The 16,805-nt window shown below is 38.6% G+C and overlaps 2 protein-coding genes across 3 annotated transcripts in view; one reads left to right on the top strand and one right to left on the bottom strand.

Annotated features, from left to right (window-relative positions):
- The window catches only part of kz (putative ATP-dependent RNA helicase kurz), a 59,646-nt gene extending 49,170 nt beyond the window's left edge, over positions 1–10,476 (top strand). For both annotated transcript variants that reach the window (XM_019056359.2, XM_019056358.2), the window contains exons 15-18: positions 4,328–4,465; positions 5,521–5,689; positions 8,523–8,620; positions 9,692–10,476. In XM_019056359.2, the coding sequence (XP_018911904.2) occupies positions 4,328–4,465; positions 5,521–5,689; positions 8,523–8,620; positions 9,692–9,768 (482 nt within the window). In that variant the 3' untranslated portion in view covers positions 9,769–10,476. The remainder of the gene's footprint in view (positions 1–4,327; positions 4,466–5,520; positions 5,690–8,522; positions 8,621–9,691) is intronic.
- A 1,978-nt stretch (positions 10,477–12,454) lies between these two features.
- Dhc64C (dynein heavy chain, cytoplasmic) overlaps positions 12,455–16,805 on the bottom strand; it is a 196,692-nt gene continuing 192,341 nt past the window's right edge. Inside the window, 2 exon segments of the mRNA XM_072306491.1 lie at positions 12,455–13,740; positions 15,936–16,213. Of these exon segments, the coding sequence (XP_072162592.1) occupies positions 13,569–13,740; positions 15,936–16,213 (450 nt within the window). The 3' untranslated portion in view covers positions 12,455–13,568.

The raw sequence follows: 16,805 nt of genomic DNA, 5'->3' as shown, positions 1-16,805 counted from the left end.
CTGATAGCCAACGGTAGGTCTTATCAAAGACTGTGGCAGACGCTGCAGAGCACGGATTTTCGGGGCACGGCCATGCCTCCACCGAGTTGAACTGTGTTGTTTCAATCTCTACTGATAGGTAGCGCTGGCAGTCGCTCACACCACGAGTGATTACCGATTTTTTCACAACTCAGTCAAACAGTGCAGACGGATTACTTACTGTGTGACTATGTCCCTCCCTCACACTGCTACCAAGGGTCACAGGGTGTTGGAGTGGCATAGTCATCTGCAGTCACGATGACTGATACTTGAGTGTTCTCACTCGTTTTGATATGTGTTGAATCGCGCATGTGTTGAAAAGTTGGGTCGGGGACTTTTCGCTCACCCTATTTAAGGCAACTCTAGGCTATGCCCCCTGGCTGTGCAGCCCTCAGAGTGCACATAGTGCTCTCTTAGACCTGTTTTTGCGGATCCCAAGAACTAATTCTAAATAGAGCCTATCAGTAGCTTCCTATCAGTAGCCACAAAAATTTTGAAAATCGACTTGGTTGATCTTCCAAACGTTTTGTGACCAAAAAAATTATCATTTACATTGTTCAAATGGAAGATTCCACAACTTCATCACCCATCATAGACTGGAATGATAAGTAAGAGAAAAGGTACTCTTCCAAGGTATCGAGGTGTGTGAGACAAAGGTATGCTCTTCCCCTAATCAAGGGCCCAAAATCGATAAAATTATCAAAAATTCGGAAGATTTTCTTACCGGACTGTCATTGGTCCAATCTCCCTCTGGCTGGGAGTTTGGACCAATTAGAGTTCAACAGAAAAATTGGCATTTCCTTTTAAACTTCTCGCCAAGATTGAAACGAAACGAAAAGAGTGGAACTGGGAGTTTTGTCACTTTTGAATGATTTGTAGCAAAGGAGCATACTTTTGACTGACTTTCCATACCATACTGCCATTCCTGGCTGTCTGTTCTGAAATCGAACAATACCGAAGAATATAGAAACAAACCAAGATTCAACATCTCTCGCTTGGTTCAAATTACCCTACTGGTCTACCTTTCTAAGCTCCCTGGTCTACCCTTCAGGGCCGGATTTACCTATAGGGCACTGGGGCACTTGCCCATAGCGGCAAATTTTGAGGGGTGGCAAATTTTGGCACTGGATTAATTGAAAGTTAAAGCGAGAAAAAAGGAAAAAATGGAGACAGAGACGGAGCGAAGTGAAAAGATGAGCGGCAAAATGTATGAAGGAAGGGAGTTGACGCTTGACGGGAGCGGCAAACTGCCGCCCCTTAGGTCCGGCCTTGAACGCTAGGAGGATGATCGTTCGTTGGAGTGATACTAAACAACACGGCAATTTTAAACATCAAGGCAGACTTGATAATCAATTTAGACGTTGACGCTCTGGTTGACAGCTTTGCTAAACTGAAAACCCGGAGAAAAACTTTTTAACCTGATCTTCCGAAAATACATTGCAACTAATACATTGAGCTACACTAGCTTCAACTTTGTCTCCACATTTTATTTTTGTCTCATCCATCCATTCCATTTTATATATTCGCGGCGCATTTTGAAGCAGCTACGCGCACGCGCCCAGGCGGCGCACGAAGGGGGGGGGCAAGATAAGATGTCGCGGGAAGTTGGGAGTGCGGAGAGGGGGAGGGGGAGGAGGGGATACTGTTGACAATATAGTGGCGAAATATTGCAGACCCAGGGGCGGCAAAAAGCTAAATCCGGCCCTGCGTGGAAAAATTCTACCTTTCTAAGCTCCCTGGTCTACCCTAATGGAAAAATATGGGTCATATTTCTAAAATCTAAATAGAGCGGGCTCATCTAGGGACTATCACGAGACGATACCTGTAAAAATCATGGAAATCAGCCTGGTAGAAGTAAGAATGAACTGTGCCAAAAATTGAAAGTACGCATTGTTTTAATGGGAGAATTCGCAACTTCACCACAAAACATATAAAAACCTTTGCCAATTTCCAGAATCTGATTCAAATGGGCTCACCTAGAGACCATCTCCTGTTGATAGACGGTAGATTTTTGCGAAAGACACAAAAATCATGAAAATTTGCCTTGTAGAACACTAGAACTAAGCTGTACCAGAAATGAAAACTTGGGAGGCTTGAGAGCTTAAAGTATAGATAAGATGTGACCATGTGACTCTACCAAATTCTGAATTATTTTAAAATTTTCCAAATTTCTCTCTCTTCTTCAAGCTAAATTTTTTTACCAGCACAGAGAGATTGCAAGTTCTGTCTGGAAAGTATGGATGATTTTTTATTTTCTCAGATTGTAATGAAGATAAAAAGTTGGAGCTTAGTCTTGGCTTTTTCTTCATTCTCTGCAATGCAACTGTGCAACAGGACTCTCACTCCTTTAATCAGTCGTTGAAGAGATGCGATTAAAGTATGTGTGTCAAGTTGCATTGCTGCGTTTTTTATTTTCGTACAAATGGTGGAGCGGAAAGATGTTGAAATTTTCCTTGAATTTTGCTTCAAACTAAAATAAATTCTCTTTAAGACCATCAAAATGATTAGAGAGCCTTTGGAAATGATTCTAATGAGGTTTGCAGTATTCGAGTGCAGTATAACCGCTTTGAATCAGGTAACAAAATTGTTCTTGGTAAGTGATTCACAGTCCGGGAGACCTACATCATCAATTTCTCTCCCGTATGTTGATAAAATGCTACTACCAAAGACAGTTAATTTCTGGTGTGGAAACTGGAGAATGGGATAAAAATCCCCAAAACCCAAAAGTAGCAGAGATCTTAACCAAAGAACTCGGACTGGATGCCTCAAAATGATTACGCTCTAGCCCATTCCTCTTGTCTTACGCAATGGTTTCTGACGAAGTTCAACATTTCTATGGTTCCAAACTCTGCTTAGTCCAGGCTTAGCCCTCAGAGAATTCTGGGTATTCTCTATACCTGAATATCTTATGAGAGAGACTAGAATTGACTCGGTAGAGGTGATTAAAAACAATATGGCATGAGTTCCCCAGGCCATCTCAAAGGTGGGCTTTTTTAGAGTGTTTTCAAAAGCTTCAGTATTGTTGTAATCCGTGTATTGTGTCCAATGCAGAGTACTTCACAAATTCTTAAAGCTACAACGTCGCGGGTAAACTCCATTTTAAAAAGAAAAGAAAAAGAAATCAAAGCTTCTCGGACAGACCTCGTTTGCACAGTAAATTATTACACACTCTCTAAACAATTTATGAATAGAAAAATACTTTGCAGCCAAAGTGGAAACAACAAAGTAAATTTTGAGTAAACTGTTCAGTGAATAGGTGTAATGGGTGTTTAAAATTGCTCCACTGAAAAATTTTCTCCTGAAAGATGAGGCTTCTCACGATTTTGAGTGGAAATGAGCCTGTTGCAAACTGTAGCTAGAGCAAAAATGGAACGCGTTTAACAGAAAGGAACCAAGCCACATCAGCTATTACCAAAGTTAACTGGACAATTTAATTTATTACGAGAGAACAATTGTAAGGATTGTTTTGAAAATTTTAGGGCATTTGCCTCGTACTATGGAGAAAATCCACTAAAATTTGCACAAAAATCCGTACAACCGATTACATGTAAAAAATTAAATTGCCCAATCAAATTTGGCAATAGCTGATGTGGCTTGGTTCCTTTCTGTTTAATGCGGTCCAAATAAGAGTTGTTCCTTATAGATAATGTCTCAAAAATCACGATGAGCACATCGGCAAACTCTGAAATGCACTGCTAACTTCACAATCTACGCAAGAAATTTGCGTTTTTTTAAGCTTTCTGCTTTAATAAGGATACTACGGCACAGATGAACATTTCCACTCTATCCCTACTGAACATGGCCGACGCTTCCGCGCGCAAATTGAGGAGAGCACGAGGCCAATCAAGACAGATATCTATCAATGCGAGAAAAATGTGGATGTAAACACGCCGATTGTTATCAGGTGATTTGAATCATCGTCCTGTCACATGTGTTCTGGGGGATTGGCGTCGGCTTTGTTGAATATTGCGTAGTATCCTTGTGAGCAGGGGTAGGTTGGAATGACTCCTCTAACGAAATGTTTACCTGTGCCGTGGTATCGTTTGGAGGCAGGAAGCTCGAAAAGGAGCACATTTCTTATGCAAATTGTGAAGTAAGGAGTGCATTTCAGACTTTGCCGATGCACTCATCGTGAGTTTTGAGACATTTTCTATGAGTAACAACTTTTATTTTTGCTCTAGCAAAAGTTTGCAACAGGCCCATTACAAAACCTAAAAACCAGAGGATTCGAATTCCGTTGCATCTCACTGCTCTAGAATGTATCTATTTTATGGTTGTAAAGTGTTATTTATCCGGTTAATGTTTTTAGGAGTGACAGCCATTGAACCAGAATGGCTGCCTGTTTTTGCGAGATCCATGTGCACCATATCAGAACCACTTGAAGACCCGCCGCCAAGATACGATGCGGAATCGGATACATTGTTGTGTCATGTAAATGCAACCTTCGGTCAGTATTCCTCAATCTACTTTTTCCTTTTAAGGACAATATTCTCCTGTGAACAAAAAAACAGCATGATACTGTTTTTCAAAGAATTGAAACCTACTTCCCCTCTCCTTTCAACATGGAGATTTAGGGCGTAAAAATGGTGGCTTTAGATATAAAAAGGTTGCCAACTTAATCATAGATAAGGTCTATTATGAAAATTTTTTTTCAAGAGGAGAATCCGAAAATGGTTTTTTAATTCAATAAATAATTATGCGTGTGTAACTGAACCAATATTCACTTTACTACAAGCTAGTTTCATCATAATGAAAGCAAATCAATTAACATTTCAAGTCATTTCAATGCCCATATTTTCCCAGTGTTAGTCACTTTTGTGACCCATCCATTTTCTCATCTGAAGATATTCTCAAGAACAAGAGTGAATCATAATTTCATGGATATATACCGAAAAAATAATGAGCTTAACTTGTTAAAAATTGTTACTGCACAACTCACAAAATCACTTTGTAACCTGAGCTACCATCTAGTCTCACAAAAATTTTAGATATCGGGCCTTATAATGTCATCGGATGTGAAGGAGCCATACTTCGTAGGAGGGGCAGCCTCTTTTGTCAACGAGCCAGTGTCAAGGAATTTTTGTAGGGTTGCAGAATGGTTTTTCTTTCGTAAAATTTCGAGAAAAAACCATGAGGCTCATGGATAAGTTTAAATAATTATTTCTAAGAAAAGAAAAAGCTACTCAAAATCAGACTAATCATAAGCTGACAGTCAAGTTGACATGGCAAGGCGAAGACTGAACATGGGTTCAGCCAATCAGCTAATGCCGTTTTCCCTGCCTGGCTACATCATCAGCATCTACCGAATATATCATTTCAAACAGGTCCCATTCTTGGTATTATCAAAACGGGGTTTCTTTGTCGTTTTGGGTTTAAAGAAATCTGAAGAAAATCCTAGGAGCTTAGTTTACTCCACAATTTCAGAAAATGAATTTTAAAAAAAATGGGGGCAAATGACCCATTATTCCTTGCTCACTCCCATTTATTCGTTTCTGTATTTAGGGCAGAGTGGATGGCCTTTACCAGTCACTGAAATTGAGTTTCCTGCCTGCACTGACAAATATCGTTTGATTGCCATGTTCCTCTTAGATGGGACAATCATCCCATCTCTTCAGAAGAATGCCCCTCATCTATTATCTAGTCCCTCATGCATGACTAAGTCATGGGCAAGGTATGTAGACAGTATTGTTGCCAAAATCTCTCCTATTTTTGTCCTTTCATTGAAGTTATTTAAGAAGAGCAGTATTTGCTCAGTACTACATGTCCTATGCCACGCACTACAAAATTAAAATTCGAATCAAGCGTCAAAGGTCCCCGCACACCTCTTATGGGAAGCTGCACCATGAAGAATTGCCTTCTGACTTATGTTTATCAATTCTCCTCAAGATGCTGATCAAAAGTTATAATTGCGCCAACTTTCTACGATGCACTGTTTTCGCAAAAAACCTATGAGAAGATTCAATTATTCGGAGACTATGAATAAAAAAGAGCAAAGCATTTGAGAACTGGCCTGATGTAATAATAAATAAGGAAAAAACGTAGTGCAAGTCCGTCTTCTTATCTGTACCTGCCGACTCAGGGGCTATCTCCCTCCCGCACTCGCCCGGTAGACGTTCAGACTTTCCTGTTCTTATGCTCCTCAAGAATCTGATTTGGATGGTGGTCGAGCAAAACGGCGTGCGGAATCCGAGATAAGACTGCCGCTCGGTGCGAGAGTCCCCATGATTTCCTTGTTGACACACAGCCGCTTGTCAATCGAGCACTGAAATGAGGAATCTTTCTGGCTTTTTATCACCGAATAATTGAATCTTCTCATAGGTTTTTTGCGAAAACGGTGCATCGTAGAAAGTTGGCGCAATTATAACTTTTGATCAGCATCTTGAGGAGAATCGATAAACATAAGTCAGAAGGCAATTCTTCATGGTGCAGCTTCCCATAAGAGGTGTGCGGGGTCCTTCATGGAGATGTCACCTTACATTTAACAATCCACAATTTTTAAAGACCAAGATTCCAATATGTCCTAACTGTTTGAACTTTATGATTGCAAGTCACAGTCTGCAATCATTACAGAACAGTGATTGTGAGGCCTCTCTCACAAGTTTTGACGTTAAATCCGAATTTGAGGTTTGTTTTGAACATTTTTGTCCACAAAGTTGCCAAGGTGTGCTAACTTTGCTAAAAATTGCCTGTTTTGAACAACTTGGCAATTATTTTGAGGAAAATTTTCCCCCTGAAGTTCTCCTGTGAACTTAGCATCAAAAAACACGCTTACCGGGTGTTCTGAAGCACCCGTCCACCATCTATTTCTTGAGATTGGCCAAGAATAGAGCCTCAGGACGAAAATGTCTAAAGGTTAATTGACCCTAATTATTCAATGAAAATATTTTCAGCCGGGAAACCCAATTCTGGGTGGGTTTTATGAGGATACCCCCCGTTCCTCGCATATTTCAAATAGGAAGGTATGTTTTGACACCAGATTCAAAGTTCATGGCCAATAATGAGAAGTCTTTGTTCATGCACTTTTCGCCCAAACCCTCATGTCGGGCAAATTTCAATTGGACACTGCAGGCATCAAAATTATCGGATTTTCAAAATCTTAAAATCTCTAAAAAGAAGAAATCAATACCTTTTTTTAATGTACCACATGACCCCTGTTGATCCAGAACTATGGGGACCACGACCTCCGGGTACTTTTTTTACTTTAGTCTTGGAAAGCGCGTGAAAAGTTACGTAGAATGGATATGGCTTATTTACCCCAAGTTTGTTTTGCCCCTTTTTTCCTCCAAAAATGAACGGCTCCTGATGGAGAAATGGGGTCGGTCCTAGGGTAATTTGGGGCAAGTAGGTCATATGCCATATCAATTTTATATCTTTATATCCAGCCAGTCTAGTTGGTATATCCAAGGCCAGTCTATAGGGTTTTGGTGTGGAATCCAAATCTGAAGTAAAAACATACCCTTGTTATTTGAAATTTTCGACTTATGTCCCTCCAAAGCCCCAACATTTTTTAGGGATTGTGGCCCCCCTAATTTTGGGTCAACATAGGTTTTTAGGCACGTCAACAAAAAGGTACTAATCTCTTCTCTGTGGAGACTTTTAGATTTTGAAAATCGGATAATTTTGACGCCTCAGTGTCCAATTACAATTTGCCCAAAAATCCTTGAAACTCAGAAAAATGGGGGTTTAGGGGAAAAGTGCATTAACATAAAGCTCTTGTTTTTGGCCATAAACCTTGAATCCGGCATTAAAACATACCTTTCCCGTTTGAAATATGCGAGAAACGGGACCCCCTTAACCCCCCTTCCCCCATGGGGATTCGGGGGGCTGAAAGTATTTTCATTGAATTCTTTGGGGTAGATGTACCTTTGGACATTTTCGTCCTGAGGCTCAATTCTCGGCTGTTTCCGAGAAATAGTTAGTGAACAGGTGCTCTGGAACACCGGGTATAGCACTCTTCGATGAGGGTTCTGTAAATGTTGCAGACTCTAGTTACTCTTTGCCTGAATCGGCTGCTGACCGATCTCACGTGCCAAAATCGCAGAAACTCAAGAGCAAATGATTTCCCCAAGGTGAATTAAAATGTGATTGTTCAGAATTTCATGGAGAATCATCTTAACTGGTTTTTTCTGGTATCGCAACAATTGCTTTGATACAAGATACAAAAAACAGGAAAAAATCGAACTTTCAAAATCGAAAAAAATTGAATCATGACTATAATAAATTTTGGCAACCATCGAAACAGCTTAAATATTAATCACTCTTACAGGGAATATTTTTTGACGATTTTGAAGCGCATGTACCAACATTTGCACTCCAACTGTTTTAGAGATATCGACTTTTAAAGTTTTGCAAATTTTACTCAGACATCAGGACGCTTAGTGTAACATCTAAGCAAAGTTTGAACCAAACTGAGGGGGGAGTTGCCAACTCAGCGTTTTTAGAGCAACTTCTTTGTCTTTTATGGAAGGCTCGTTCACACTAATTTTAGTCCTTTTTCTTTTTAGTTTACAGCCGCGAACAAATATGTTGTTGAAAGAAATCATGACCAAAGACATTGATTCTAGGCAAAAACTGAAGAAGATTTGGGATACAGATCCTTTGTGTGAGTATCATCAGTAATAATTCTCTAGGTCAGATTATTTAAGGAACTAGCAGGTTTCATGAAGTGTTTGGTAGTAATAATGTACACACATGTTTGGTATGTGGTTGGTGTTTGGTATAATGTACTCAGACAACAAAACGACCAAATATTTCAATTAATCATAAAACAGCAACATTAATCATCATTTACTCATTGAAAGGTTATGAAGAAACGGACCCATGTGTTCCTTTTATATTTCTACGATTGACGAATGTTGCTAAAGAGACAGCACCATCTGAGTGGAAATCGAAGGGTTCATTTTTTGTTAAGAATATCCCAAATTTTCATTTGCCATCATGACTGATACCGCTTCGCAACCAGTGTGTTATACAATAAAACTTTTACTGCATCATTGTACCAAGACAGTGTCATGTTGGCATTCTCAATAAAACAGAACTTGAGCAGCAAAAGTTGGATCCTCTTTAAACTATTAAGAATGAGGCAAATCTTCCAAGAATGCAATTAGACATGGTTTTAATAGTTCCTCTAAGTGGCAGAATTGCTAAATTATACTCATTTCATTCCAAAATAACCTAATAGACGAACCAAACGAACTTAACTTTAAACCACAAGGAAAGAAAGAAAGAACACAGTGGACTTAAGATTTGGCATGAAACTCATTGGAAAATGAATAATGTAGAAAACAGGGATGGCTGTACAATTTACTCAAAACAAAGTTAAAAGCGTGCCTTTAAATGCATATGTAAGGCATGCTATTAAGTTTAGTGACCAAATCAATGCAAAGAGACTCAAATTTTAAGCAAACAGGAATTTTTGGCATCAATCAACTCAAAAAACGCTGTTAATCCACTCATGAGTTGAATGTGGAAATTTTTAGGTTTGTATGCACCACGTATCATTTTAAATTTTGATTTTGAAATACGTAATATGTGCTGGGGTACTTAATCTCTCCCTCATTTTAGTGGTTTGACTCTTACTGTAGTTCAGCATGAGACTATTATGTGTCATAAATCAAGATAACCTCCTTTAGGTACAATTTTTTTGTGACTTTACAATGGATATTTTTTTCAGATTTATTAGAAGCTTATTTGAGATGGCTACCTGAATCAGCTCATTCCGATGTAAGAGCAGACTGGCCTCCATCATAAAAGTACAAGTTATCACCGGATGGTTGTTACATTTGAACTGTCTCTCCTCCTCCACTTAAATTATGACCTGGTTATGAATTGATCTATTCAGTGTTAAAGTATGGAAACTTGAATTCTTGATACTGGTACACACTCTGTCTACCATACCAAAAAAGTGCGGATACACTGAAAAGCATGGATTTTGATAGGTTGGTTTGTCAGAACGTAGAATGTATAAATTTTTCATGTATTAGTATGGAAATTCGAAATTTGCCTGATGAACTGAAAGAAGAATCCTCGGGAATATGTAATTTACCTACACTATATTATCGCGTCCCTGCAAAACCCCCTCTTAGAATCTGTTCATTTAAGTTTATTTTCCCAGAATTCCCACTTTCCCCCCTCCTTTGTCTTTTAAAGAACTGGGTTCTTATCAGAGTTCAGAATTCGTGCTAAGTAAAAGGAGAGAGTGGAAGAGGCAATGAATAAGCAAGAATCTCAGTGAGTCTCTGAAAAGAGGAAGTTTTGGGGGAAAGGAGAAAAAGTAAAGAGTAGGAAAAAGCAAATGTTTTAAATGATGATGTACGTTTACACACCCAAGCAAATTGAGTAATTCTTTTGAGTGAGCATATATGGCCGTATACGTGGTTTTTCTGGAGAGCCGATTGTTCTATTCCTTGTTCTCTAAGATGTGTATATGTATATATAATTAAACAAAACTCACGAATACTTTTCAACGTTTTTATTTACCATTCTATTAACCTTTTTATTTATCAGGAGTGGTATATGAGATCCCATGTAGGGATTGTGCGGGCATCCACATGGTGACAGGTGGAATTGTCCAATACAAAATGTCCAATTACCAAAAATGTCCACGATGAAATGCCCAACATTTTTTGTCTAACACCAAATGTCCATGAACTGCAATATCCAATAAAGAAATTGTCCAATTTCTTTGATGTCCTACTGAAAACATTTCCAAAATAATTTGTCCCAAAAAAGGAGATAACGGAAATAAAAAAGGATACTCGATATTGTTTCCATCCACGATAATTGTTAAAAGCTAAAAATGTGCTACCTCTTTAAGGATCGTCCGCAGATGGGTCCTCAGTGGTGGGAATCTTTAGCTGGTTGCAGATGGCCCGGAGGTACACATCCATTGTCCCTTCAGTTTTATATTGTTCATAGTTTCCGACAAAATTTTCAATCCTAGCCAGATTGGTGACATAACGACGATTGACTGGATGTCCCAAAGCCCCCCTAGCCTTCCTTGGGGGTAAATGGAGAAGGCAAAATTTCAAAAGTCTGGGGAAATTGTACCCCCCCCCCCCCCCAAGGTAGCCTAGGGGGGCTTCGGAACCATGAAAATCTGATTTCTTGGGGTCAATTAACGGGGAAACCATCTCTTCCGGAGAATCTGCGTTAATTTTTGACCAAAAGGAAATTATGGAGGGGGCTGCTGTCCCCCTCTTTAAGGGATCGTTTTGGGGCGCAAAATGGTCCGACTTTGGTTTTTAGGGGTCGATTTCACGTGAAATTTTCCGTACAATTAAAATGAAATTGAATCGGAATTCGATTGAAAATACCGACTTTTAGAATTTTGACCCCCCCTTTACCCCCCAAGGGAAGTTGGGGGAAGGGGGTTTCGAGACCATGAAATTCGGATTCCTTGGGGTCCATTCCCTATTCCACCCAGCGGTCCCCGACCTAAATCACCCGAGAAAAAGGACTGGTACGGGTGCCCTGGGACACCCTGTATTGAATCTAAGGTCAAATATCAGGATAGAAATATTGCCTCAAAAATCGGTAATGCATTTGGTTCCATTTTAATGAGAGATGCAAATATAGTTTCGACCAAAAAGAGTAGTTCAAAATCTTTTAGCAAAAAAGTTTATTAATGAAAATAAGAGTCTTTAGTTGTGACTGCTGATAAAAGCGATGAGCCCAATTCTTCCCCCTCTCATCACGCATAACTTCCAAAAGGCCAAAAACATTGGAAAGGAGGACCTTCTCTTGGCTTCCCTTCATGTCAATCCCTTAAACCATCACACCTTCGTGTTTCAATTAATCAATATTGCTCCCATATCGACCAATGAAACCGTGTGTGTCCATTGATATACCTTGGAATTATATTTTTTCCTTAAGTACTTAATAGGCTTCGTAAATATTAGAGTTTAGACTACAAAAGTTTGCATTAATTAATTTTGCTACTTTTTTCTCTTAAATTCTGGCAAAATACATTCTAATACAAAGGAAAATTCTTCCATCTCTTGCTCTGAGTAACACCAAGTAAGTGGTATCATGAAAATTTTTTTGCACTGAGTTGCAATAGTACCAAGAAAAGCTGAGAAAAAAGTGATCAATTTGAAAAAGAGCAGATTTCCCATTTTTTCACCTCTCTTTTTTAGGCGATCAAACTGAGATACCTCAAACATTCTTTTTTGGCCTTCTTACTGATTATATTAAGCATCTAGTTCCTGTATCATAGCATTGCTTTTTATAAATTCCACAAAAGGATTTGGTTCACCAGAAAAGTTGCAGCTTTATACAAGTGCTCTTTTTCCGGATGGCTCTTCAATTACATGCATTGTGTGCACTGTTTAGATAAAGTAAAAAACATTTGACAGTTGAAGTGCTCCTCTTATTTCTTGTTTATCCATCAGAAAAACAAAAATGAAGAGTCTTCACAAATAAAAAAAACTATTAATTAGCTTCATTTAAAATATTTATAAATTAAATACAGTTGATAATGATAAACTAAATTATAAGATTATTTTCATTCTTAAGGTTTCTAAAGTACCCTAATTCTTCAGTGGAATAAAGAAACTAAAATTACTATACTTTTTATCACAGTTACAAACAGAAAAAAAAAGTAAATTACAGTACACTTCTCAATAATAATCATTTTCCACTGTAGGGACTAGTGAAATTCTATTCATTTGGAGAGCGAAAATTCAAAACTTTGTAGACGCTAATAGGGCATTGCAGAGATTGTGCATGGTTTTCATTACTGTAGAATAACCTAAATGTCTGCGTCTCATAGACTTTGCATGGAGAAAATTTCTTGGGACTCCCGTTAAATCAGGAAAATTGTGCACGATCTTCTTAACGCCCGACGGCTCTTACTAGGTTATGAATTTGCGCTTAACTAGTCTTTTCTGAAAAATTAAGATGGATCTGTACATTAACAAACCAATAAATAATGTCAAAATTGAAGACATTTTCAGTGAAAATTGTTCAGAAAAATACAAACCGGTTAATTTATCACTGCAAAATTTCATGGCAATTAAAATTATCATGAGTGATACTCTTGCACTTTTAAATACTGTAGAATTAATCATATTATTAATGCATGTTTAAAACTGAAAATGAAAGTTTTCACAATTTTTTGAAGGAGCTCCACAGAGCTGATCTTTCTGGACCCACAAACGATCTCCCTATCCTTTAATGATGAAATAATTTGCAGAGCTTTGAAAATAAATATTGCAAGTTAAAAAATGGAGGATTTCATTATAATTCCTAGGCAGTACATTTGGAGTGATCTCGAACTATTTTAATATAAAACTATGTGATAATACTTAATACACTGTATAATTGTGGAAGTTTGCATAAATTTTTAAATGTTCTACTTTTTGACTTGATTGTTGAGACACTGAACTCTATTTTGATGATCCACCTTAAGAATATGGACACTGGCTGTCATACTAAAAAGGCAAAGTAAATCTCAAAGAGTTTAAAGGAAACATATTTGAATGTGTACAAAAATAAATAAATAAATAAATACATACATTAATTCAGACTTGTTGAGGCGTAGAGATAAATTAATTTAAAGCAGTGGAAGTCAGGAGCGCCACACCTCGTTCGTAAAAACTGTGAGGGTCTTGTCCAGACGCAATATTTAAATCAACGGTGAACAATAGTTCAGTCCGTGTAGAATTCAAGTAGACCGGAAGAGAGAGTTTACCTGGAGATACTTCGCCAATTGGACTTGCTCTGAAATAGCAGCAAAAGAAGAATTGTCAATGCACATTCAAATTCCAAATTGCTCAGCAAATTCACAAAAAGTTGCTTTTGGTAGATTAGCACTCAAGTTTTTCCTCTCACAGACGAGTACAACTGCGATGGATAGACCGTTCCATGGAAACACCGCAGTGCATGGATTCTTTAGCCTTTTGATAAAGACAGCTTTGCCGACTTCGTTAATGGCCCTATGTTCAAAACAGTAGGGTTGATGTATGCATAGGGGTCCGAGGTTATATACTGTGTCCCGGTCCCGATACAACTTTTTGCTTAAAAAAACGATGGCAACGTCACTTAAGTCCGAAATCAAGAGCTAAGACCTAAACAGGCTTGGTAAAGCTCCATGAAATTCACGTTGGGAAAAAATTATTTTTGTCAGCCACTGGGAGTTTCCTCAAAGTCATATTTGCCTTAAATTTCTACAAGTCACCGTTTTCGCACAATTTGCCATTGATTGATTGCTTTTATTTGCATCATTTGAACAAACACATGTTAAAGAATACAGAAGTACCTATGAAAGGAGTGTTACAAACTCATATTAAAAAGAGGGATTGCAAAAATCAACTTGAGAAAATAATTTACACCCAAGATTACTGGTTTTACTAGTGTTTTTAAAAATATTTTGGGCAGATGGCAAAAGAGGCGGAAAAGTTGCAGTTGTGATTGGAAAATAATAAAAATTTACTTTTACATTCAGAGAAAAATGGCGAATCATCATAACCAAAGTAGTAGATTCAGGCAAGAGTTTCTAGAGCATGAAAAGATCTTTCGTAGAAAATGAGATGGGCACTGGTATTACTCCCTCCTGTCTCACGAGGGGATGGCAATCCGGCCAGTAATATGTCCAATGTCGTCAACTAACCCATTGGCCTGCGCTACTGCATATCGTTCCTCCAACTAAAAGAATAACCGCACGTTCGCTTCCGAGTTCGGGATGCGTGACGCAAAATTATTTTACCTGCTGAGGCCTCTTGAGCTAATATTTCGGTCGAAAGCGACGCTTGGTCGTTCGTGGACTCGGAGGGCAATCGGATTAATTATAATTTCCTCTCAATCCCTGGTTAAGTCCACAAGGTTTTACAGTTCTCTTTGTTTGCTAGCGGCCCAAATCCGATCAAAAAAATTGAAGACAATAGGGCCCTCCTCAACAACGCCAACAATCTACTAAATACCACAGCCTGCTACACTATAGATGAATTTTAAATAGTTAACATATTATTATAAATAGTTGTAATCCTCCTGACTTGTACCATATCAATGATTATTGCTTTACTTGCATCAATGTATACTACACTAGGGGGCTACGCCCCCTGGCCCCTCCGCTGCCCAACATCCCAGAGGTGCTTCGCGCATCTAATGTGCAGATATAAATAGCAATAAGATCTAGGGGTGTTTTTACAATGTTGAAAATGAAACAAATAAAAAAATAGAAGAGAAACAAAATAAATGGTACGTAATAATGGTACATATAAAAAATAAGGTAAAGGTAAAAAAATCAATAAAACAAAAAAACAAATTCGATAAAGGGTGAAAATAAAAAATAAAATAAAATATAGCTCCAACAAAAGCAAAAAAAAATGAATGTATAAAATCAACGAAAAAACAATATAAAATAAAGGAGAGGATTAAAGTTGTGAACGCAATCTTCACCTACCCGGCCCACTGGTGGGACTTACCAAATCAGGAAGGCCTTAGAACTACCTACTTCCCGCAGGCAAAATAATAAAAAAAAATAAGTAAGAAAGGTAAGATAGGTAATTAAGGAAGTTGGATTAGATGGTTGAGTGTAAGAGGGAGAGGTAGACTAAGGAATTGTGGAAGTTGTTGCTTCCGCAAAATCGCCGAGATAACTGAACGGACAAAATTATTGCCAGAACAACGGTGGTGGTTGATGGGCGGGGTAATGGAGGGAGGTAAGAGGTGACGGCTACGGAAGCTGGAGTGGCACAGGGGGTGGAGGGCTTCCAGCCAGAGGGGAGCGGGAAACGGTGGGAAACACGTGAGCGTGGGGGGCGGGAGGGGAGCGGGGAGTGGAGGAGAAACTGGTTGGTGATATGTTTAGCGTGACACAGAGCCCTTATGATTTTATACTACAGAGTAAGATAAATGAAAAAAGACTTGGTGTAAATCAATGCTTTTTTATGCTTAATCATATGCTTTAAAATTACCTTATCCATCTGAGAAGCACAGTTGGCAGGTCCATCATAATAGTTGAAGTGAGCAGGAGTTGATTATTGCGACATTGAGCCCCCTGAAGTTTTAGGCCAACGACGCCAAAACTACATTCATCCGTTTGACACGTTGCGTTTGGTGCATCAGGCGAAGTTATAGTTACATCCAAAACAAGCTCCTCTAATGACCAACTGTTGGCTTGAGCAATGCACTGTCGGGTTGCAGTAATATAGGCTTCTGGATTCAAGAGTCCTCCGAGCCACACAGGGAAGGTCTATAACAAGCATAGACACACCATATAAACGTTTATACAGAGATTAATGAATAAAGAAAAATGGGCTGTTAATAACGTAAGGCTCTAGACGTGAGAGACGGTCTGAGCCTGCACTAAAGGGTGTGTATTCCAGATGAGAAGCCTTCAGAAACATTAAAGGCCGCCATTTTGAGGGGAAGAGGGTTAAACAAGACGTTGCTTAATTTTGTTAGAGGGGTGCAGTTTTGTAAACCAAACTTTACCTGCATTAACTTGGCACCAAAAAAAGAAGAAAAAATTAAATCTGGCGGCGATGGGTTATTTCCCAAAGGATCTCATTGATCCTTCAAAACTAATCCTAAGAAACATGATAATGAAACTCATTTTTGCCTAAAATCGGCTCTCACACTTGTGGGAAAAGATCTCCTGAAGTTGAAATTGCAATGCTAACATAATTTGGAACTGAAGGAGGGGTCACTCCAAAACAGATAATCTTGAAATATCGGTATTCACATTGACTTCCATTGAACGCTACAGGATCACCAAAATTAAAGATACAACCATTATCACTTTGGAGTGGCTAATATTGCAGATCAATCGAATTGAAAGTGAA

This window comes from Bemisia tabaci, chromosome 1 (assembly GCF_918797505.1).
Source record: "Bemisia tabaci chromosome 1, PGI_BMITA_v3".
Classification (NCBI taxonomy): domain Eukaryota; kingdom Metazoa; phylum Arthropoda; class Insecta; order Hemiptera; family Aleyrodidae; genus Bemisia; species Bemisia tabaci.
This window is presented reverse-complemented; position numbering and strand designations above follow the sequence as displayed.